This window comes from Antrostomus carolinensis, unplaced genomic scaffold (genome assembly GCF_000700745.2).
Source record: "Antrostomus carolinensis isolate BGI_N321 unplaced genomic scaffold, ASM70074v2 scaffold27272, whole genome shotgun sequence".
In the NCBI taxonomy this organism is placed as follows: domain Eukaryota; kingdom Metazoa; phylum Chordata; class Aves; order Caprimulgiformes; family Caprimulgidae; genus Antrostomus; species Antrostomus carolinensis.
This window is the reverse complement of record NW_010298084.1, coordinates 5,591-30,191: the sequence shown is the minus strand read 5'-3', so window position 1 is coordinate 30,191 and position 24,601 is coordinate 5,591. Positions and strand designations below refer to the sequence as shown.

At 41.8% G+C, this 24,601-nt stretch overlaps 1 protein-coding gene and 4 non-coding genes across 5 annotated transcripts in view; all 5 read right to left on the bottom strand.

Annotated features, from left to right (window-relative positions):
- Positions 1-5,331: 5,331 nt before the first annotated feature.
- The window catches only part of WDR43 (WD repeat domain 43), a gene marked incomplete at its 5' end in the record, with an annotated part of 20,367 nt that continues 1,097 nt past the window's right edge, over positions 5,332-24,601 (bottom strand). The window contains 16 exons of the mRNA XM_010162340.1: positions 5,332-5,981; positions 6,063-6,118; positions 6,772-6,841; positions 7,297-7,410; positions 8,274-8,337; positions 9,163-9,194; positions 10,573-10,659; positions 11,507-11,644; positions 12,074-12,205; positions 14,005-14,091; positions 14,577-14,748; positions 15,088-15,152; positions 16,222-16,324; positions 16,832-16,971; positions 18,773-18,893; positions 23,818-23,939. Coding sequence (XP_010160642.1) covers positions 5,862-5,981; positions 6,063-6,118; positions 6,772-6,841; positions 7,297-7,410; positions 8,274-8,337; positions 9,163-9,194; positions 10,573-10,659; positions 11,507-11,644; positions 12,074-12,205; positions 14,005-14,091; positions 14,577-14,748; positions 15,088-15,152; positions 16,222-16,324; positions 16,832-16,971; positions 18,773-18,893; positions 23,818-23,939 — 1,623 coding nt within the window. The remainder of the gene's footprint in view (positions 5,982-6,062; positions 6,119-6,771; positions 6,842-7,296; positions 7,411-8,273; positions 8,338-9,162; positions 9,195-10,572; positions 10,660-11,506; positions 11,645-12,073; positions 12,206-14,004; positions 14,092-14,576; positions 14,749-15,087; positions 15,153-16,221; positions 16,325-16,831; positions 16,972-18,772; positions 18,894-23,817; positions 23,940-24,601) is intronic.
- Positions 13,128-13,206, bottom strand: LOC114818299 (small nucleolar RNA SNORD53/SNORD92). The gene has a single exon (XR_003766131.1). It is a non-coding gene; the product is annotated as a small nucleolar RNA SNORD53/SNORD92 (small nucleolar RNA).
- LOC114818302 (small nucleolar RNA SNORD53/SNORD92) lies at positions 16,627-16,710 on the bottom strand. The gene has a single exon (XR_003766134.1). It is a non-coding gene; the product is annotated as a small nucleolar RNA SNORD53/SNORD92 (small nucleolar RNA).
- On the bottom strand, positions 18,547-18,630 carry LOC114818301 (small nucleolar RNA SNORD53/SNORD92). The gene has a single exon (XR_003766133.1). It is a non-coding gene; the product is annotated as a small nucleolar RNA SNORD53/SNORD92 (small nucleolar RNA).
- Positions 23,329-23,405, bottom strand: LOC114818300 (small nucleolar RNA SNORD53/SNORD92). Its single transcript, XR_003766132.1, has one exon. It is a non-coding gene; the product is annotated as a small nucleolar RNA SNORD53/SNORD92 (small nucleolar RNA).

Here is a 24,601-nt window from a genome sequence, read left to right as displayed (position 1 = left end):
TGCTGGGGGGGAGGAGGGGTGACAACCCCCAGAAGCATCAACCGAACTCCAGAATTCTTATCAGACCCCTTCACAAAGCAGCAGCAAGCACAGGTGTCAGTGCCTTACAAAGGGAGTCCTCTGTGGAATTACCTTAGAGAGCAATTTACTTACAGAAAGAGGGAAAACCCCTTCCTATAAACATGACAATAGATGAGGAATTGTCACTTTGAAACTCCCTGTATTTGAGGGTAAAGTCATTTAGTTTGAAGCATCCACCGGAGTTCATATTTTCCAGAACAGCCTTCCCTTCATCCTACTAGTTTCCCTCACTAGATGTACCCTTTTTCCAAATCTTTAATTGTATCTACAAACTCTGTTTCAGCTATACACCTTGCTTTGAGGGACCTAAACACATGATAAAGCTTCAGAGAACTGCAGATTTGGAGAGGACCCAAGCTCCTTCCAAACTACAAGTGCTGGAAGCCAGTCAGCTGAAACAGCGACTACAAATACCTGTGTTCCTACATTCCTCAAGTTCACACCATGAGATTTTTTTGCATTACAGAAATCAGAGTGCAACTCCAGCTAAAGCAGATTCTACCAACCTTCTCTGTCAACCCCCCTTCCCAGAAAACCCAGATTCAGCTGGAGGGCAGAAAACAACTTCCAACTTGAGGCAGCTGAAAGGGTCATCGGTTCCTGTACCAGTCAGTCTGTGTGATATCATTTCAATCCGACTTACCTCTACACCTTTTTGGGAAGTGTCACAAATGGTCTAACCCAATTCAGAGTGGGCAGATTTTTAATACTTTCATTGATGTGGACATGAAAAAGATTCTTGTTGATGCCAGTTTCCCCACAGCAACTGTTGCCATGGTTATAAATCATTTCTTGCCCCCCGTTGGCCAATGGCTGAATATAAAGAATGAGTTTACTATGTGCGAGAGAGCATGACAAACGCACAAGCCTGCTCCTTCTGACACGTGCCATCAGGCACCAAAATACTGTTGGCTGTTTTATTGCAGAGACTTTGGAAAGTCACTAAAATAACCAACAGACATGTGCTCTCTGATGTTGATGAAAGCAAACAGTCCTCCAATTCACAGGTGCAGAGATCAAAGGGCTCCTAAGCTTGTGTGTGCAGTAACCACCGTGGGAGGAACCTAGAGACAACCCCCTCCTGTCCAAGCCTCCCTGGAGCTTTTCTCAAGGACAAAATGCACCATTAATTCCTTAAGTTATTCCTAAATAACTTGAGTGCTCATTACCAAGCCAAGGTATTTTAAATAACCTAGTTAACCCCATCTCCATGACTAGAAGAGCTTTGGATAGGCTCCAGGTCTGACCATTACTTCCCCACCCCTCCTAGATAACATGAGATTCACTCAGGCAAATCTTATTTATCCCTTGTACCTCCTTACTGAGAAATTTTGTATCTTGCTGCCAAAACAGAAGCAGAGATGAAGGCACCTGGACAGAATTTGCCTCATGCAGAGGCCCAGGCTCTCTTACAAGCAGGATTTTCTTTATGATCTTCTTGATTTTGCAAGGGCTGAGTATAAGGTAGTTTTGGAGAAAAGACACAAAAAAAAGACTATGTTTTAGGCAGCAATTGAGTCAAAAATAATCAAGCTGACAACAACCAAATGCATTTTGGCAAGTTATTTCCTCTGCTTGAGTTCAGTGGTTTCCCACACTTTATTTCTGCAACCCCAACAGGAAGTGGATCTCTCTCTCCAGTACAAAACAAGCCCTTATAGAGCTTTAAATGAACTGAAAATCACCACAGCTGTCACAACATCAGAGCTGGGGCATCCAGACACAGTAATTTAATATTATGCGCTACCTGCTTTACAAGATCAACTCCAAACCACAGCTCCAGCAGCCCTCTCAGTGATTCCAGGTGCTCTGCACACCCAGCTAGAGAGTGAGAGACCTACATGCCTGGAGGAAGATGCTGAGACTGATCCCAACCTGGAAGGGTATGGCCACCTGGCAACCAGCCAAAGTAGCAGTCACCTACTTTTAGCAGACTGGAGGTGTAGGAATAATTTTTCCTTCCAGGTCAATCATACTGCTCTCTAAAGCAAAACTAAAGTTTTAAGCTGCCTACCATAAATTACCTCACAAAACATCTGGTTTTCCTACAAACCAGGGAAGCAGAGAGTCTCCTGGATGGTTCAAGGTCCCACAGCTATCCGTCTGGATGCACCGGCAAGGAAACAGAGGGCCTGCCACAATCATCTCTCTCCAGCCCCCTCCTTCCAGGGAGCAGGGAACCAACATCCCAAAGGCCACAGATGAGTTTCTTAGAGACTTAATCTTGGTTTATGCCCAGGTTAAAGGGCAAAGGGCAGAACTGTGCACAGAATGAGTTTTCTTACTCACCAAAGAGCTCCCACACCAAGAAGGGTGGATACAGTTCCAAGCCCTTGTGTCATCACAAAACAGTCTCAACTACAACTTGGCTACCAAGCTACATACCATCTCCACAACTGTCACATGCAGCTTTCTAATGTCTACGTGCTGATGTTCTCAGCAATCGGGGAATTTTCTAAGAACTAGTTGTGCATCCTAAATCTTTCCTTCTTTTCTCCCCTTCCACATCCTCCTCTACCCTGTCTCCAACAACATGTTTTGCTTTTGTTTGCTTCTTCTTAACCAAGGGCACAGAGATAGTTATTTTGGGACAGAGAAGTCATTAGCAAAAGTAATTTAAAGGATTAAAAAAAAAAAGTTTTGGTTTTTTATAACCAATTAAATCACTTCCCATAGCATGTAGGAAGATGAGGAGCAAAACATCCACACTCCAAGTCCTTACACAGCAGAACCTTTCACAGATATGGGTGCACATCCCACACAGGCAGCTCTTATTCCCCTACCCAACTTTGGAGAATCAAACGAACCACTGAAATATTTAGCAAGCGAGGCAACAAGCACCTCTTGCACCAAGTCCTGGTGTAGTACGAAGTCCCTTCAGAAGCAGGACCATAACAAGAGGCGAGAATGGGAGCCACACCGCCTTACAGCAGGGTGCATTTAGCAACAAGGCGATTTTGCCATCCATCCACAGGTTGCTCTTGCTGCCCCGTAACGCGAGGAATTTCTGTGGAGCCGGTGTGACACCCCCTGGCCAGCTACAGCATTGCGCCTCAGCACACTCAGTTTACTTCCTTCCATAACCTGGAAGTAAGGGCATCACCACAGGGAAAAAAACAGCAAACAAAAATCCCTTACGCTGTGCAGTGGTGCCTGGACGGACGTTAAATACACACCTGTAAATGGGACACAATACTAGTTAGGCAAATAAAAACAAAAATACGCCTTGGAGTTTCCACCCCATTGATTTGTTGACTGCTCAACTGTGGAGGTTTGCTCTGGACACACCTTGGACTCTACACAAACCCTCAACCAATCTCTGCTGCTCTGGATGAACAGCTGCTCTGTCCTTAAGCTCTTCATTGCTCCAAAACTACCAGGATTAGGGCTGCAAGGCAGGACCTACCCCATTTCCAGCCTCTTTCTCCAGATGATGCTGCATCTTTGGAAGATGAAGGAAGACACCAACAGCTTAGTCAACAGCTGGCTCAGACCTTGGCTTTGCAGATAAACAGTTGTAAGGATTAGAAAGTGCACAGAACTGTCTGTTATCAGCTCTAAAGTGAGGGGAATTTTTGGAACCAGCAGATGGAACCAACTAGTTTGCAGTTGCCATAGCCAAACAGTTTCACACAGAACAGATGCTCAAAGATGATGCAGGCAGAGAGGACAGTGTGACCTGGCTGTCATAACACCAGAGCAGACCAGAACTCATACCCCTGCTACCACCTTGCTGTCTGATACGGAAACAGATTTGCAGAACTTCAATGTTGGCAAGACCAAAGAACAAACAAAATGTTCTTGAAATCCCCCTCCTCTTCCTGCTGCAAGGTTCTCCCACAGCTCCACTCCTACAACAAACATGCTTCTGGTGCACTGAAATGATGGACCCAGGTAAAGCCTACCTCACAGATACAATGGGGAGCCGTGTCAGGTTTGCAAAGCCACTGCTCCCCGTACCCAAACGGTGCCGAGATGCTCAGCCTGCTCTTTGACCCCAGCCCAGGGCTCCCGCTTTGACTTCTGGAAAGGTTGGGACAGAGATAAATCTAGGACCTTGCACAACCAACACAGCTGCTCCTTGTGTTACTCCACCCCCCAAAAGCTCAGCAGACCAGCACTGACCTGAGATACAACAGACCTTCATTCACATCCCTCTTTTGCCCGACTGGAAGCCTGCCTGCATACAGTAACATCAGTACTGGTTAAAAACTTACACACAGCTCAGCCTAAGCTGGTGGCTTGCGTGAGTACAGACACTGCACAAGGGCTGCCATGTATTTTCACAGCACCTCAGAAATTAAAAAAATAAAATAAAATTCAAATAAAAAAGCCCAGCTTTACAAATTATTAAGACACTAATATACTGCCAGTTAAAAACCTCCAAAGACCAGAAGCCTCCAACCGCTGCCCTTCTACCTCCAGCTCTCCAAGGACAGAACATGTCTCCTCCAGCTTTGCCAGTGACACAACCCCCGAGGCCTCCAGACAACGCTGCAATCCCGATGCAATCCCCAAGCCGTGGACAAACCAACGGAGAGGACTGAAAGGTAGGGAGCCAAGGAATCAGTAACAACAGATGCTCTGCAGAACACTATAGCCTTTTAGGTTGGCTTCCTCCCCCACTAGAAATCTGCTTTCTACAAACAGCATTTCATTCCTTAACCACCGCCCTTAGCTACCTAAGGTCTCTCTCAACAAACACCACAGGACAGGTATTTGGTAAAGGAGATGTATATTTATTCACTTTACAAAGAGGGTGGTATTTAGTTGCAACAGCTCCATTTATAGACAAATATATTATTGTACATTATACTGGTGAATGGCTCAAACCTTTACCTTGTTTTGCTCTTAAAAATGTGTTTGCACCACTTCAGCTTCCATTAGCTGAGCAAATAGCTGTCCTTGTTCTGCCACTGAGAGATTAAAAATCCGTAATAAAGGTATAGCTGTGCGCTACGTATTCACAAGCATTCACCTTCTCATTTCCCTGTGCTACTCCCCTCTCCCCACCCGATTCAACACAGTGTCTATCATCTGGGTTAGCATTAAACTTATATACAGCCTCCATTAAAACAAAATTAGGAGCCAGTGATAGTTCTAATGTCCTTTTGAAGCACAAGAAAAGTCACTGATTTATACATAGAAAAGTCTTAAGTTCAAATTTGTTAAAAAAAGAAAAAGTCATTTTTAAGTCAGGTTGGCATTTAGGTATTGCCAAGGCATGACTAAACCAATGGAGGATGGGATGGGGGGGGGGGGCAGAGAAAAGAATTTCAGTAGAGAATTTAAATATTACAAAAATATCTTTTTTTTCTTCCTTCTGTTTTGTTGTTTGGTTTTCTCTTAAAAATGCAGCAGGATGCCCACTTGCTATTGCTAACTGAAGCATAGTAAGAAGGTATAGACCAGTTGTCTTTGATCCTTGAATATTTGAAACAAATTCAATGTAAAGCTGAACCAAGTTTACCACACAAACAGCGGTGGCAGATTTATTTCACTTGAGATACAAATGCATGTCCACGTGACAGGCATAATCCGACCATGAGGTGGAAGAAATGTTTCTATAAGTAAGCGCAGGGAAACAGGGCGAGAGAAGGCTGGCATGGTTAAACATTCTGGATTCGGAAATGCACAGTGCCCCACATGTGCCTCTGCACACAGGCCGTGCACGAGTCTGCACTCCCTGTATGCAAATATGGCATCTTTCAGCAAGATGATCCAGAATTAGAGTTTGGTGGCCCACTTGTTTAAACTGTTAAAATTATTCTTTCGTGTTGCTATTCTTCTTCACTTTCATTTTCTGGTTCCAAATCAGAATCACCATTGATTTCCTTTTCAACAGTCATGTCCTGTTCATCAGATTGCTCCTCTTTTTCTTCATCTTCATCCCAGTTTTCCTGGGGAAAAAATAAACAGGAATGTTTGAACCTTGGACTGTCACAAGCAAATGGCAAAAGATCTGATCCAGCTCCACTTACATCAGAGTCTTTATCTGCAATCATCTCATCATCTGAGCCTTCCTCCTCTGAGGATTCTGCAAAGAGAAAACAGTATGTCAGATCTGGAGAACAGACTTTAAAATGTCATTGTGCAAACAAAGCCCAACCCCACATGCCACTAAGTCTCCAAACTGTGCTACTTCAATGCCAAAACTAATTCTACCTGAAGATTAGGTTGATTAACCTGAATTAGGAAGAAGTCCCCTCTGTTACAATTACACAGTATGAAGTTGCCATAGAAAAAAAAGGCCAAGATGGAAGCGTACAGGCACACACACCGACACCCACACTACTATGAGTCCAGCTGACTCAAACATCAAAGTGCTTTGACTGTATCTACCTCAGTAGAAGGGCAGCTAACACTAGAAAGTTGAGGTTGCTAGTGAAGTTAAGCAGCATACTGAACTTTCAGTTAACTGATTCCTTAATTTGTGAAGCAGGTATGGGAAGGAAGGGAGGGACAGGACATAAAAGGAGAGGAAGGAAGGAGGGAAGGAAGGACAGATGGACCAACTACAAGACACCTACATCATTAACTACTGACTTTCCTGCCATGGACTTCCCACAAAAACTCTGTACTTGCAGACTGCACACGAACAGAGAAGCACAGGAGCACGATGAACAGCCATCAAGTATCAGCTGTCACGTGAACTCAGGAGCTGAGATACACCTCGCATTCAACACTTACCATCCTCATATACCAGCTTTGCGGTCTGATTAACCTCAGTTACATCCTGAGCTGCTTCCGATGCTGCAACCTGAATGGAATTTGCAGATTAGCCTTAGATGCAATCACATATTCCAGCCTTAAAAGTCAACAAAACTCCTAACAACGTAAACTAGGCCTACATTAAGTTTAACACGGATTAATTCATTTATTGTAATAGTTTAATAGCCAAAGAAGTACAAATGACAAAGTAAACTTTTCGAGGCATCTGGTCTGAAGTGGCCCAGTACCTCCTATTTATTGCCCTTTAAAACTCTACAGGTCAGTAGATATATTTTGCAGGAAAACACGTGTAACACTTCCAGTGAGCACAGACTGACAAGACAGTCAGTGCTAAGTGTGCTGCTTTGAGCATTATCAGTATAGCTGTACAACAGCTGTATTAACCTCCCAATGACAAGTCCCATTAGATGTAATCACAACAGGAGGTTAAGTCTGCAAACAATACTTCTTCTACACATCCCATGTTATTTAGTTGGAACTCACCTGGGTGACAAGAATGAAGAGTCTTCCATGCAGACGGGAAAGCTTTTGCAAAGTTTTTACTCTGCTCTCCATTAACTGGTACAGCATTCCCAGCTGAGGAATAAGGTCTGGTAACTTGGGAGAAGAGAGGGATGAAGAAACATGAAGCTGTTAACCAACACATCTCACATGTCTTATTTTTAAATATTTAAGCTACCTTTGTACATTTGGGGCAAGCCATCCTTGCCTCAGAAGGGAGAGCTGAGGGTTCACAGAAACCACTTGCAGCACAATCAATTAACATTTAGCCATGTTTAGAAACACTTCTACTTTCAAAACAGCAATTCTTACACTACTTTTCCTTTCCACAGTTACTGCCATAAGCAGGTGTCAAAGTGCTATTTGTGAAGCTGTGTAAATGGGAATTGAATATACAGCAGTGTACAAATGCAGCCTCAGCAACGTCTGCAATAATAAACGGGAGAAAGGACCAACAGTGCCAAAATGCCTTTTTCTTAACTGAGCAAGAGTGCCTATCCATCAAGTTCTAAGACAGGGCTGGACTTCAACCCAGAAGCTACTACGTTACTTACTACCCTGCCAACTTTGGCACACCTATAAATCTATCCAGGCCCAAGACAGTCTCAGGATGAGCACTACAACAGCAAGGCAAATTTCCTTCTGTAAGATTTAGCAACACAGCCTAGATTACTCTTTGACAGTAATTTTGTTCCCTAACTCTCACAGGTATGACATAACTTATCTCAGTTTGACTTTGGGAAGACTATAATTATGTCATGAATGACTAAGACAAACAATTTATAACCCGTGTGCAGCAATTTGGCAAAAATGGCAGAAGCACAGCCCTCTGCACATTGATTTGGGCACTGCTATATGTGGAGAGCAGGAAACAGATTCCTGAAGGAAAAATATACATATATTTAAACATTTAAATTTAGTTTTAGTTACATGTATTAGCATTAATACAAAATACTTACTGTGGAAAGGTAAGATGCATGTAGAGTAAAAACAGACTTCAGCCATCGAACCATTAGTGAGGCACTGGAAAAGAAAAATAAATTATACCAAAGAGATATTTGGCTGAGAAGATTCTAGATGATAAATAGTTCTACAGAAAGTGCTCCTCTTTCATTATATAAAAAGATAAATGCAGAGGGGGATAAAACAGTTTGGCTGTCCAGAGGAGATACCTGTGTAAGTTATTTGCTAGGAAAAGAACAGATGCTTAAGTGAGGGATTAAATTAGACATGTTCAGGGGTCTGTGTTTCTGTTTATCTTTTATGGGAGGTTTCAATGAATAAAAGACCAAAGCATGCTACTTTTTTCTCCACCTACAATGAGGGAATTTTTATTAAAGAAAAACCCCATAGAAACACAAGCACCACAATTAAGGACAGCTAGTGTCAGCAAAGCTATCCTTATACCAGTGTAAGGAGATGTGGGGAGGGAGGAGGAAAAGCTGGTTTTGTTATTAATTAAACACAATACCAGGAGATGTCTAAATATATTTGATAATTAATCCAAACAAGCTATACATCTGATAGTTTTTATTTTATTATTAAAAATATTGATCAGGTCTGCAGTAATTATATTCTAGGACTTCAGATACATTCTCGGGGTTATATGCTTATTTCAGATATCCTTATCCCTTTTTAATTTCACTTTAGCCATCCTGACAAAGCACTGCCTTAATAAAAGTTCCTCTTTACACTTACAAACAAGTGAGAATTGTCACCTCAAGATACTGCAATTTAATTACAGTTACTGTGGAAATCAATTGCATAGGTAGAGGGAGGGACCATAACACACACACACACACACGTAATGTTTCAGGTGAATTAAACTGTAGTTGAGTTTTCTCTTACCTGTACGGGTTGCCCTGCAATCTCTTCGTAAGCTAAAAGGACAAAAATAGGCAGCAGTAAGTAATAAACATGTAACGAGTTTAACACCTCAACATTACATCATGTGACAGCCCCAATATTGGGGCAGAAAGATCTCCAGGCAATTGAAGTTTGCTAGGATTAACCATTGCCAGGTTCCAGAATATTACACGGCTGGCTCTACCACCCTGCATGCAGGCTGGTAAATTGCAGCAGCCAAATTTCATTATTACAATAAAACTAACTCTGAACAGGTCACATATGTCCAGAGAAACTTAAAGCTGGCAGGAATAAGTAGAAGGAAATCCCTTTGTTTATATGTCTCTCTGGGTGGACAAGTTGGGGAAATAAGTGATGGTAATATCGGGTAAAGGCCAAACAAAGAACAAATCTCAGGCTCTCAAGAAGAGAGTTACACAACGATCTGTCCATCCTATAGAGCCAAACACTTCCAGACTTCCACTTAGACTGTCTGACAGAGGTGCTAGAGAAGAAACACTGCATCTCATTAACATTCTAAGGAGGTGTCACAACACATGCTTAAAGCAAGTCTAAACATTCAAAACCAGGACATCTGCCTAATTCAGTTAAGATTAGTACCACAAGAAAACTTAAATCTTACTTGAGACCAGCACATTAAAATATAAGAGAAATCTCGTAACTTCTGTTATAGAACGTCATTCACACAACAAGAGCAACTAACTGACAGTTTAAACAAAGTCATGTCTAGATAAAGCCCCAATTATTTAAATATTTCTGTCCAAATACAGGTTTGTTTTTGGGAGTATCACCGAATAAACAGTTCAGAAGCCAAATCCCTTTCAAAATTATTACTAAGGGATGTCACAAATCTTAGATATAGCAAGTGGGCTTCTGAGCTATCTTCAAAAGAGGAAAGAAATTGCCCCTCAATTTCCAAGTGCTATCTGAACTCACTGCTCTATGTACATACTCTGTTTTTCTTTCTCTCACTTGAATCTAGCACATTTATGCTCATATAACTTGCTCTGGCGAGCACTGCTATTTTCATGTTTCAAATTATCATCCATTTTAACAGTTTAAAAGAAGATGTAATGGTAATTGTTGCCATGCAGTAAACAAGCTTTAGCTTAATCTCTCTTCCTTTTCTTCTTCCCCACATAATCATTTAAGATAATATTACATGATCTAATGCTCTTCCTAGCTTTGGCAGTGACACTTTGTCCTTTGGTTAAGCTTCAGCAAGAGAAGATAAGAGCTTATCAGGGAGAAATTAAGAACAACTTCTGTCCTGTAAAACGATCAAACCAACTTAACTGGCAAAAAGAGAGAGACATATCCCGGATTTTCCCCAGCTAGAATGCAAACCAAGCGTGGCTTGTATGGCAGTACAAGAAACACAGCCTCTCCTACCTCATGCAGCAGTGGAATGACAGCATGTATAGGCATTCTGGCTACCGTGTTCTTTATTACGTTCTCCTTTCTTGTGTTAAGCACTCTCTGTTAAAGTGGAAAAATATGATCAGAAAATCATTCAGTTTTGACATGTGTACGAGCAAAGAGCACAATCAAAAAGTCCTGGCTTTACATCTCTTTTTCTACTCCACTCCCTTTCTATGCTAAGATGAGGATAATGAGTAAAATAAGATTTACTATGAAAAGGAGTTAAATTTTTCACATCAGCTGCAATTAACAAAATAAGACACTTGATTAACCCATTTAAAACAATCTAGCACTGCCTCTACCCCACCCATCCCATGTTAGAAATGAAGCATCACAGGCACATTGACACCAGCCTTGCTATTTTCTGTGCCTGACTTCTGTAAATAAATGCCTTTCAATATATCTGTGACAAGGAACTTCTATTCAGCATCAAGTTCCCAAGATTGCATTTTCCTGCCCCAGAACTAGTATTTCCTCCTAGAGCAAGTGCAACAGTAAGCTTTTCAACTGAAACTGTTGTCATCAATGCATCTTTCAAACAGTATCTACTTGGAAACTCCACTCAGGAGACTAAGCACTGATTATGCTCCAGCTCAAGCTAAAGGGAAGATGGCTGCATTAGTAAAATAGCTTGTAAAACATCTGAACTGACACATAACAAATTTATCATAAGCAGAAGTGCCTCAAAGTTCACGGACTGATTCAGAAAGCAAGGGAGATAACAACAAAAAAGTAACACTGCTACTATCATTTATAATACCGCTGCCTTGAGCAGCAAATCAGTAAAAAGCAGCTGGGGGAAACATCAGGTTCTTGACTGTTCGGCTTCCCTGGCTTTTAGGAAGGCTCCCCACAAGTCTCAGTGAAAAGATTAAACAGCATGCAATGATCTTGTAACACTTACATTTAAGATTTCTGCATCGTTACTTTCCAAGCCCTGAACCAAAAGTACCGCGAAGCTATCTGTTTGTGGAAGGCCACCTGGAGCTTTGACTTTTCTCACATCGATATCCAACGCCTCTAAGCGCTCTTCAATGCTTTCCTGCAGAGGGGAAACAAGGGCAGGTCTGTTTCAGTGCAGTTTCTCAGAAACATCAGCTGAAAGCAGAGTACCTAACCTACAGCATCCCCTCTGATTCTGTTGGAAAATAATACAAATTTTGCATGTTCTTTTAAATGTACTGACAGAGAACAGCCTGAGAAAAGAAGATGAAGTTTTGACTGCAAAGCAGTAATATACCTTAGCACAGACAGACAGACACAAATACGTGACAAAGGTTTGCAGGAACACGCCAAAACTACAGGCAAGGTGCACAGGGCTTGAATGAGGGAAAGGTTTTGAGCAGAGCAAGTCTCTTTCCTCCAAAAAGATATCACTAATTTTGCTTCCACACCAAACAAAACAAGTTGAAGTTCACCTAAAATTCTAGTTTCTCTATTATTGCTGTGTTTAAAAGAGGAAGCACTTTACCTCTGTCTCTCCCGGTTTCCTCTTGTTCTTCTTTTTCTCCTTTCCCAAGGATGGAGTTTTGACAGCTGTACTATGTCCTGGAATGCCAGGTACTAGAACTTTGGTGTCCGAGTTCACAACAGGAGTCTTTACCTAGTAGACAGAGACAACCACATTTGCATGAATTGCTAATATCCTGAGCTTTCTTCCAATCTGAAATACTGATTTTATTCTGAGACTCTCACATGAATGGCAAAACCAACCTGCCACAACACATTTTCTTGACATATATATTAGGAAAACCCTACATTTTTAAGAGCAATTAATAACCTCAAGCAACAGTCAGTTTTCATAATTAACTAAAACAACAGCCTCTTTGGAATCACCTGTGAACAACTTTTCTCACAAGCTTCTTCCATAACACTCATCAAACTAAGTGTTTGCATCCAACAACAAATATTTGGACGTTCGCTAGCAACAGATACCGCACATACTGATAGTCAGGTCCATAAACCACACGCAGATTAATTCAGCTTCTACTGGAAGGTAAGATCTGATCAACCTCACCAATTCTCTTGTAGGGACTGCTCAGACATAGAACTCAGTAGTCTGAATTAGACTATGACCACAATGACAGAGCAACCTTAGGTTACACCAAACAAATAATGATATCCATCTTCAATGAACACACAGGAGATTGAATTTTAATGGCAATATACTTAAAAACCAAGTGCCCCCTTGTCCCACAGAGGGTGTAAGGAGTATGCCACTTCCAGAATATAAAGAATACTACCTGCTACTTCCAGAACATTTCTTTAACCACAGCACTTCTGTGCAGGCCTTTTTTTGAAGTACCTGCCCAAACTTCTATACTTATGGGAGCCCTGCTGCGTGCCCACAACAGTGATACAGTCTAATAGAGTAAGCAAAGCATCTTCCATGCAGTGTGTGTAAAAGTTAAAAGAAAAAAAATAAATTGTGGCTCAATGATTTTACTGTAAAACAGCACTGGTGTTAAAATACTACCCAGCCCCTTTGCTCATCACACTGATCACTGACCTTCTCCCCACAAGGCATACTCAGACAGCCAAGAGAAATGGGTCTTCACTGGAACTCAGCAAAAAGCGAAACCAAGATGGGCATCATCACCGCATGCCAGGGAGTTCCTACACCTCTCACTGCATTTCGGCTCTGCTACCCACCAGCCCCCTGACTGAGGAATCAGCACAAAACCCTGGCTGGCTGGCAGAGCACCAGATCCAGTAGGTAACTTGAGGGTTAGGAAAACAGCGCTGTCTGCTCACTTCACTGATACTGCAAGCGTTTCAAATCTTCAAGGCCTTGAATATGCACACTGATTAAGAACTTCACAGCCTGTCTCTAAACCCCCAGGGGATCCTGCATGAGAGAAAATGATGGCAAGTGGTCTCAGTGGACACTGTTGTCTTCTAAGTGTCAAGCACAGATTCCCAGGTGCCATACCCCTGTGAGCAGGAACATATATGAAGGCCACCTCGAGAAGGAGCCAAAAGGACAAACCCTTGAATGCTCCATTACGCTTTATTTAGACTCTAAAACAAAGTCATCCCACCTTCACTCCAAACCATGAGGGTCAAAGAGGCTGTACAAACTGTCAGAGTCTAGGGGAAGGATTGATCTCAAGCAGAAAAGAAACCATCAGCCAGTCCTATCGATCAAGCAGAACTGCTGAGAACAGGACTTGTTATGAGCTACAGGAGGGTAACTGTGCAAGAGCATACTAGGACACACAGCAGACAGGACACACACTTTACCCACACCTGCCTGAGTGCTAGGGACATCTGTAGCTACCACTGCAGCTCTAAGCAGGTCCATCCAGAAATCCAACCTCATTTTAAAAAAGAGCAGTGAATTCTATCATTTCTAAAGTAAAACAAGAGAAGGAGCAAAATCATATTTCAGACAAAGCTCACCTTTGTTACAGCAACATCTGTTTTAAGTGACAACACTTTCTGGATGTCTCTTATCAAACATACGTGGGATTCAGTGGTGTTCAGAGACTAGAAAGACAAGAACAAAACCAGTTAGTATATTTGAGATTCACCCCTGTGATTCATTACACTACTAAAAGATGAGGACAAATTCCAGAAGTATTAAGTACAATGAACTACTTTTCACTCTAGAACAGCAGCTGCTTTGCACATCTGCCTTTTGTTACCAGATCTCTATGCTCTCCCAAGAAGCTCACACAGGTAAACTGAAACAGTATTAAGAACAGTTTCAATGGCCTAACACAGTAAGCAGCTGAAATGGCAAGAAACAGCCAGCAATAACATTGAGTTGTATTTTAACTGAAAGAATGGAAGAATACAAATCGTCTTTCAGAACAGCTCGGGGGAAACAGTCACAGCTCCCAGAAGAGGGGAAAGGAATAAGCTTTGTCTTGTTATGTAATTTTAAATAAATAAATAAAAATCCCCCCAACTGAGAGGAGTATGCAGTCCATATTACAAAATCCAAAAACTCTCCAGTACATTTTACATACCACTTTCTCTATGATGGGCTGTAAGGTGTTTCCATACACAAGCAGCAGAGACTGTTTGTCTGAACAAAAGGCAGCTGCTAGAATAGGGACTGGTTTTGGTGTGGAGTCCCCATCATTTCCAGGCGTTGCTATCTGGATAGTACAGTTTGATGTTAAGGGTTTTTTGCAATAACTGAAAAGGAATGAAAAAATTCCAAGAGGTTTAGCTTAAACACTTCAATATCTTGGACATCTAAGCACCTTTCATCAGCAGGTCCTCAGCAAACTCCAGCGAGTTTGTGCCTTTTACAGATAGCTAAGGTGAGGCACAGTCACAAAATCTTGGCTAAAGCAACACTTAATACCACAGGCCCCAGCAAGTAAGTTCTCCGAAAATGACAAAGAACCATATGGAACCTGGTTTGTGAACAGATACAAGAGCTTAAAGGCAGCAGCATGTCAAGACTGAACTTTGCCCTATAGTAATCCCAGACCTTTCCCAAAGACACCCTCAAGATGAATACTAACTTACCCATTTAAGATATGTTCAAATAAATGCAACTGCCCATCTCTGCACACAACCGCTAACTTCACAGGCTGAAAGAAAGCACAGTTAAAGATTTTAATTAGCTCAAAGGACAAACCTCCTATAGGTACAGGACAGCAAGAAATAGCTGCACAGTCACGATTTGACTTTTTTCCTGTACCTAAACACATTAAAGATGTAACTAAATCCATAACAAAGACACTAACATCTCAGCAACATTTAGTACAACAACTAGGAGACTCATAACTGTACTTTACTGTATCACTACTGATATATCCAAATCTGAAGAGTTTGAACAGTAGCAAACATATGTGATCATAAGCAGCAACGTTCCAAAAATATGGTACCCAACATGTCTGGAGGTACAGGTCTACAAAGGCACTGACACAGTAAATACACTTAGAGAAAAGAAACCAAGATGAGTGCTCTGAGCAATTGAATGACAGGTGTATGTTACAGAATATTCTTATCTCCAATACATGCAGTAAGAGGGCACAACTGGAAACTTTAGAAAATATAGGTTTGTTGTTTTTAGAAAAGGAATCTAAAGGCAGCAGGAAAAAATGTTTTAAATAATTACTGAAACAGTTGGTGAACATGTTTCACATGCAGACTTTTTCATAAGACAACTATTTTGAAAGACTTGTACTTGCTGAAATTGAGACTCGGGGAATGCACGCTGCCACTTTAACTCACTAAAGGCCAGCTAATTCAAAATGCTGTTACACCGCCAAAGCCACCTGGCATCACAAAAAACAGGACCATGTCCAAATTGCATCTTTAGAAATATTTTTTTGTGCGGTTTTTGCTGCCAAGTTCTAACAACTGTTTTGATCACTAACTTGTTCTAAATAGGAAACAACTGACATTCCCATTACAAGCAAAATTTATGAAGAAAACACTGAACTTGCCCTTAGCACCTTTGAAAATGAATATTTCAAACTATCAGCTTTATAAATGCACCTGTAATAAATATTCTTACGCCCGCGAATTGGCATTCAGATCTCATTTGTTCATAACAGAAGCCAAATACAAACCCAGCTTCTTTACACCCTTAGAAGGAAACTGATGTGACAACTGAAAACTTAAATGTATTTGGTGACAAACTATTGGTCCTACCTCTTCTTTGACTTCTGATACAGTCAGGTCAATAAAAGTTGGTTCATCTGTTACTGTGAAAGACATCACAGCATTCTTTTCTTTCCTATCTGATCTGATCTGCCTGGAAGAAACAAACAGTACACACTATTTACCATGGCACAAACAGCACCCTCTGCACCTGAAAAGCATCATAAAGCCTACAAGTCACCAGTGACTGTGGTAGTATCTGCGCCACCCAAAAATACTCATGGTCTAATTCCAGTTTGCAGCTTAGAAAGTATTCTAAATTCCAAGTGCAAGCTCCCAACTCCCAATTTAGCAAGACACCTTAGTGTAAACCTTACAGAAAGTATGAAGAACAAGGAAGCCCATTACACAGTATGTTCTTGGCACACATTAGCGATTCAAACGGCAACTGGAAGCATGCTCAGACACAGCCAAGGAAATTCATGTCTTCATTCAACTATCAGTGAGTTGAAACCACCACTTAAGAGATCATCACTGCATTTCTCCAGAGTGCCCCTTTTGCTTAACCTTCTGTTTAATCACAGAGTTCAGAACATACTTGTTGAGTCTATCCTCAATACTGATCATAATCAAAGCTACAAATTATGAACAGCTTACATACCATACACTCAGTAATCGGTCATGTATAGCTCCAGACAAGAAATAAAGCCCTGTAATTCCATCAAAGGGCTTATTTTCATTCATAGGTTTCACTGTGGTAAACATTAATGATGACACTGATGTAGCATGGCCTGTGAAATGCTAAAAGAAGAAAAAAAAAAAAAGAATCTTTCAATGATTGCCATAAGCAGTCATATGGCAAAAATTAAAACATTAGTTAACAGAGAACATTAGGAAAGATTCAAGTGTTACTAAGTCAACAAGGACATTTCAGTGACTTTATTTTTTTTTTACCAGTGATCAGCTTCCTTGCATTTCTGTATTTCAATGAAACCTTTTCTGACCCTCCAAATATTTATCAGAATTTTAAAAGTGGGGAATCAAAGGCAAATTCATTGGGATTAAGTCCATCCAAAAGACACCACATGCACCATCAAATCCACTGCTGCTACTATCAGAAAGCACTACTTTTTTCTCCCACACACACAATTTTACACTTCAGCTTTTACAATGAAATTAGATTCATAGTTTCATTCTCAACTGTAAGATGAACACATGGGTCTGCTGACACACCAGGAATGTTGAACCCTGCCCCCCTCCAAAAAAAAAAAAAAAAAAAAAAAATTCTTTAATCTGCCAACATTGTCCTGGGCTGCATCAAGAGAAGTGTGGCCAGCAGGTTAGGGGAGGGGATTATACCCCTCTACTCCACTCTCATAAGGCCCCACCTGGAGTACTGTGTCCAGTTCTGGAGCCCCCAATGTATGAAGGACATGGACCTGCTGGAGTGAGTCCAGAGGAGGGGCACAAGGATGATCTGTGAGGACAGGTTGAGAGAGTTGGGGCTGTTCAGCGTGGAGAAGAGAAGGCTCCAGGGAGCCATCTTATAGCAGCCTTCCAGTACCTGAAGGGGCTACAGGAAGGCTGGGGAGGGACTTTTTACAAGGGCAGGGAGTGATAGAACAAGGGGAAATGGCTTTAAACTGGAAGAGGGCAGGTTTAGATTAGTTATTAGGAAGAAATTCTTCACTGTGAGGGTGGTGAGACCCTGGATTGGCCAGAGAAGCTGTGGATGCTCCTCCCTGTAAGTGTTCAAGGCCAGGCTGGATGAGGCTTTGAGCAACCTGGTCTAGTGGAAGGTGTCCCTGCTCATGGCAGGGGGAGGTTGGAACTAGATCATCTTTAAGGTGAGGGCCAGCCCAGTGAAACTATCACAGTCATCTTCCAACCCAACCCATTCTATGATTCTATGATCTACTTTTGTAAGTAGTTTTGGCCATCATAGGATGCAGACACACACAGTAGTTGTCATGTGCCAGCAAGCCCACAGTAGCAGCACATATGTACACGCTTACCTGACAGTAAGTACCAGGAGATTCAGAGACTAGCTGCGTCCTATCTGCTAACAGGCAAGAGAACATGACTACATTTACAGAAGAGCTAAAACATCATAATTTGCTCATGTCTAAGCCCTGCTCAGGGTTTTGCTCCTATGCCTTCCAAGTGTTTCAACAGCAACTGGCAATGCCACCAGTTACATAAAAAGTTTAGCAAAGTTAAAGAGGAACTCATGAAAAAAGTCAGGAGGCTCACGCACAAACCCATTCCATTAGTAACCAATTCTGTGGTCAGTTCTCCTGCTAGAAAGGCATCAGAAAGAGACCCAGTGAGAAAGGACACCATCCATCTTTCTGCTTGAGAAAGGGTGCTGGTAGCATGCTCAGACACAGCCAAGGAATTTAATGTCCTCATTCAACTCTCAGCAAGTTGAAACCACAGTTGAGGGTATCATCACAGCAACAGCTTCCAGCAATCCCAAAACTGCCAATTGTCTCCTCACACCCAATGAAATGTTCATATGTCCTATCAGGAAACACTAGATATGTAATGTCACCAATCAAGAAGGGTATTTTTGTGCATCTAGTTCAACAAAGTTACTTACTCTGTAGACTTCTTTGGTCTCCAGGTCCCACAGTTTTATAGTTCTACCCGCTGACAGCAGCATTTTCCCATCTGGACTGATGCATAAAGAGGTGACACTGCTATTGTCGCCTTTCCACTTGCTAGAATTTGGTTGAAGGGTTTTTGTACAAAGGAAGAAAGATGAAGAAACAGGGAAAAAATGGTAATAATTAGCATAATCTCTAAATCCACATCAATCATGCAGGAAAATTCAAGGCAGAAATTGTTAAAGATATATATATTTAAGTAGTCAAAGATGAGGTCAAAGCTATTCTGTTTCTGCTCCTCTCCTTCAAATTAGTTTACACAAAAATTCAGCAACTCAAAAACATAAAATTATTTAATACTGAACAACTGTTGACATTTATTTAATATTTGCCTACTCTCTCTCTCTCAAAGTTCTCTACTACTCAAAATAGGGTAAGAGGAGCCATATCAAGACTTCTCTTTGGACCACAACCCACAAAGCTTACACCAATCTTTTCAGAAAGGCGTTCTCAACACTAAAATTCAGAGTTTCAAGGTCCATTCAGTTTCTGGCCCTCCTCCTCCAAACTCTGTCAATGACACTGACAGTATGAAACTCTGCCTTAAAGTTCCAGGGTTCAAAGCACTACTTAAAAAATATAAACATTTTTTTAAAAAAATGCTGTCATGAGAGCTTGCATCTGCTTTGAAGGAGTCAGAGTACTACACATTTCTCACAGGACAAAACTGCAAGGAAAGCTTTAACACAAACCCTTTACAGACAGGAAGTACCCTACAACCCATCACACTGACCTTAAACAGCTGCTCTAGAAATACTTCCAAATAACTTGCACATGCCCAAGCAGCACCTCTCCTGTCTTCCAAAACAAAGGTCAGTCACTGTATCACTTTTGGTTAGAATTCATAGAAGCTAATGGGATACTCCTCATATAATTTTACAGGAAAGAGTTTTAAACAGGATATAATGAAACGAGAAGCTGCATAAGGAGATATACGGAATGCTTCAGAGTATCTAAGACATGAAAAAGCTACAACCAGAGAAGCAAGAAGTCATCCAGAATGTTTTAGACCACTTCCCTCCAGTACCTTGTTCTGCCTCTTCAGAAACTCTCTCTTCCCCGACAGCTTGTCCCTCTGCCAGAGGTTTCAATGTGTGCAGCACAGACCTCCCGACGCGGTTCTATGGACTTCTACAGTCATTAAGAAAGTCAAGCCTAAGGCCACGTGGTTTCAATTCCCTGTCTAGCAGCCCACACTTCTACAGGAAAACGTCTAGGAGCCTGCAAATCAAAAGCAGTTGAACACTGCTCTACCCCAGGAGCACCCATCCTCAATTGTCTGTGGGATACGTAAGGATTCATTTCCAGGTCCTGACAAGTGTTAAAGAATGCAGGCAATCTCACACTGGGCGTGAGCATTTATTTTGGATCCTTTGCTCCTTCTAGTCTCATTAATTTAGGTAATATTTTAGAGAATTGTTTTCTTCTACTCTTTCCAATGTCATTTACTTTAGGTAGGGCCAAAGAAAAAATTCAGGTAAAAAGCATGATCTTATATTACTGATGTACTTTTAATGTATACGCTCCAGGAATGACTTTTTGTTTGTTTCTTCTAAATTAAAGAATACGGTGCCTCTAATTACCTTTCATAAACACATGCCCCCAAAAAAACCCAGCAGTACGGGACAGGGGCAGAGAGAAACATCCAAGATGAAGCATGACAGGAAAAACTTTCACATTTCCCAATAAAGCACCATGACTGGGACCCATCTCACGTAGCTGTGTGTGAACACAGGTGCTATGGGATACAAATGGGGTGAATTAGATATCCAGGGGCAGCTCCAGAGCTTTGATCTCACTGGGATCACAGAGAGACAGTGGGATTGCTCACAAGACAGGAGTGCTGCAATAAATGGACCTTTAGGAAGCCACTTCAGCAAAGACATGCCAGGAAAGCAAAAAGGAGAGAGGTTTCTCCACACAAAAGGGTAGCATGAATGCACAGAGCTTTCCTCTGAAACAGTCAAAGGACCAGCGGAGAACTTACAGGTATGTATGAGAAGAGATCAATAAGAGTGATGGGGTGGGCATCTGCTACAGATTGCTCAATTAATAAAGAAACAGATAAATCTTCATGATCCCATGCCCTGGTTCTTCTAAGGGGCTTTAACCACCCTAGCAACTGCTGGAAGGGCAGCATTAGAGGGCACAGGTAGACCCAGGGATTGCTAGCAAGTGCTGAGGACCTTTTCTTGATGCAAGTGATTTACAGCCAGACTATGGAGGGTGCTTTACTGGATCAACTACTCCAAAAAAAATCCAAACCAACAAACCCCAACCAAACAAACCAAAACAATATTAAAAAACAAACCACACCAAGAAACAAGGAAGAACTGGTGAGGGACGTGACAGCTGATGACAACCTACAGCTATAGCAACCACAAGACAAGACAATAGATTTAGAGACCCTCGCAAAGATGAGCAAGATAAACAGCAGAATGACAGCCCTGGACTTCAGAAGAGCAGACTGCAACTCATTCAGAGAACTGATTGACAGGATCTCACCAGAGGCTGCCCTGAGGGCAAAGGGGCCCAGGAAAGATGTCTGCTTTTCCAGGATAACCTCCTCAAAGCAAAAGAGTGGTCCATTCCAATGAGTAGAAAATTGCCAGGTATTGCAGAAGGCTGACTTAGGAAACGGGGTAACTCCTGACTCAACTCAAAAACCCAAAAAATAAGTATAGAGAAGGTAGAAGTGGGGACAGGTTACACAGAGGAATACAAAAATACTGTCCAGGTATGCAGGGACAGAATTATCTGAAGCTCAGCTGGTGTTCAAACCAGCAGGGAATATGAAGTTCAACAAAAGGACATCTACATACAGCACATGAGCAACAGCAAGATGATGACTGAGGAGAGCATGGGCCTGCTGCTGAACAGTGTAGGGATCCACTCAGCACACAAACAAAGCCAAAGCACTGAAGAGCAAAGTCTCTCAGGCTTCCCATGTTCCCAAACCTACAGTCAGAGGGAACAAAGCACGCCCAGCAGTAAAGGGAGATCAAATTAGGGATCACAACCACAAAACCAACACACACAACTCTAAGACTGAATAGGATGCATCCAGAAGTGCTGAGGCCAGTGTCATTTTGAGTGGCCACAGCTGATGAGAAATTTCTGTTGACTGGAAAAAGAGACAAAACGTATCCACAAGAAGGAGAATCCAGGAAACAACAGTGAATGTTACGAAACAAATACACCTGGAAGCCATTTCCAGGCACACAAAGGTCAAAAGCCAGCACAGATTTACAAACGGCAAATCATGCCTAACCAACCTGACTGTCTTCTTAATGAGACAACTCTCTTGGTGGATGAGGGGAGAGCCATGTGTGCCATTTAACTTGAGCAATGTCTCATGTAGTATCCTTACAGACAAATTAGAGATACATAGATTGAATGGATAGACTCTAAGGAGGGATAAGAATTGGCTGGATCACTGAGCTGAAACAGTTGTGATCACTAGTATGAAGTCCCACTGGTGGCCAGTTACTGGTGTCACTCCCTAAGGATATCTCAATACTGCTTAACATCCTCAGTAATTGCCCATGTCTTCATTAATGACCTCAACACAGGACAGAATGCAAATAACAAGTGCACACTGAATACCAAATTTGGGAGAGCAGCTGATATGCTGCAGGGCAGGGCTGCTACTCACAGGCCTCTCGGTGGGCTTGAGAAACAAGCTGTCAGAATCTCAAAGGAGAATGTGAAGTCCTGCACGTGGGATGGAAAAATCCCACAGGCTGGGGACAAATGGCTAGAAAGTGGCTAGAAAACAGTTTTGCAGAGAAGGAGCTTGTAGTCCTCACAGTCAAGCTGAACAAGAATTAGCACTGAGTCCTTGTGGCAATGAGGTTAACCCCATACTGATTTGCAGTAGCTAGAGTGTGGCCAGCGGGTCAAGGGAAGTGACTCCTCTCCTCTGTGCAACGCTTGTGGAACTGCATCTGAGCACTGCGGCCAGTTTGGGACAGTACAAGAAAGTCACTGACATAGTGGAGTAAATCCAATGACGGTGCCTTAGGGACTAGAGCATGTAATGCAAGAGGAAAAGGTGAAGGAACTGGGTGTGTTCAGTCCTAAGAGGAGACTAGAGAGAGATGTTACAGCCCTGCAGATTTTACTTTACTTTACACAAGGTCTCAACACAACCTAAGGATGCATCTGTTTTCTAGGGAAACCAAAGAGGGCTACTGTGCACTGCTCACATCACCTTCAACAAAACCAGTAGAGCTATGGTAAGAATAACACAACAGTGGGAAATATTACAAAAAAGTAAGAACAGCAGAAGAGAAAGGTCAAGGTGCCATCACACACTAGGCTTCTTTTGAAGTAAGATAACCAGGATCGTTAACAGAAATCTTTGTTTTCTTCTTTGAAGTTTTAAAACAGTCTGACTTTATTACAAAATAGTAAATGCCTACACCAGACACCTTGTTACTCTGCACTAAGCTCTATTTTGCTCAACAGTACTTCAAACAGTAGCAGCCTGCTCAGACAGCCAAGTGGAACTGTCCCCACTGCACATCAGTACAGAGCGAAACCAAGTGGATATCATCACAGCAAGGCCCTTTGAGCAAAGCTGGGTGGGTGCAACGGATTTAAATGGGATGAGGTGCCCCAGTATCTGCTCCCCTGTATTTCCAAGTGTATTTTCTAGAATGTAGAATTTTCAATGTTACAAAAGTGACTGGAAGCCCATGTCTGTCCCACTAAAAGTTGGTGTGGAGGGAGACCCAAATCCCTCTCAGCACAGTTACTTATTTCATCCAGTCTTTCCAATACACAGAGGAAGAAAGCCAACTACAAGAATTACTCTTTTATCCCTTAATAAAACCACTTCCAATCTCAGAAAAACAGTCAACAGTCAGTCTTGTACAATGGGCACGAAGCCTGGATAGCAGACTGCAGCATTTCCAACGGGGCCTCACTAAAACCTGTGAAGGAGGAAATACACTGGAAAACCAGCATCACTTACCACTTTACTTTGCAGGTCTGTGTGTTCCATTCCACAATGTGTTTGTCCTCTGAACAGCTATATAAGCAACAGTTCTCCTGATGCCATCTCACACAGTTTACTCTATTTTCATGACCACCATCCTACAAAAGGTAAAAGAGGATCAACTCATTAACAAATGAAGAAGTCTTGACTACTGAGCCTTCCCCAGACCAACAATGTGAACAAGCTGCTCTTTCGAGATCTAAATTCAAATTGGCAACTCAAAGAGAGGGCGTGGTTTTAAAGACCAATATACATATACAGTTACATAAGTTAGACACCTTATATTTTTACATGTACACAGAAGTATTTGGATTAATTCTTGTTCTAGCACTTCAGAGTTTACAAAAAAATTGTCCTGCCCACTATTTTTATACATACAGCTAAACAAAGCTCTCTAACAGTATGAAATTTGCTCAAAAGAAAGGCTATCACACTTGTCTTGCTGATAGTCATCTAAGTGCCTGCTTGCTTAAGTACATTCAGAGAGGTGTATCCTTCCCTTTGTACTCAGCATGCAAGAGTGAGCTATTATCAGATCAGAAGATGCTACAAAGGGGTATCATTCACCTCTTAACAATCAAAATCTCTGCAGTTCAAATATACACTTTAATCTTTTATGAAAATATTTCCTGGAGTTTATAAAATGTCACTATATGAAGTGGCACTAGCCAGCTCAGACTACTCCCCAAAGTGTCACTGCAAATCAGCTTTGAGCAAGACAAAATACATCACAGCAAAACATTCTGCTCAGTAAGGACAG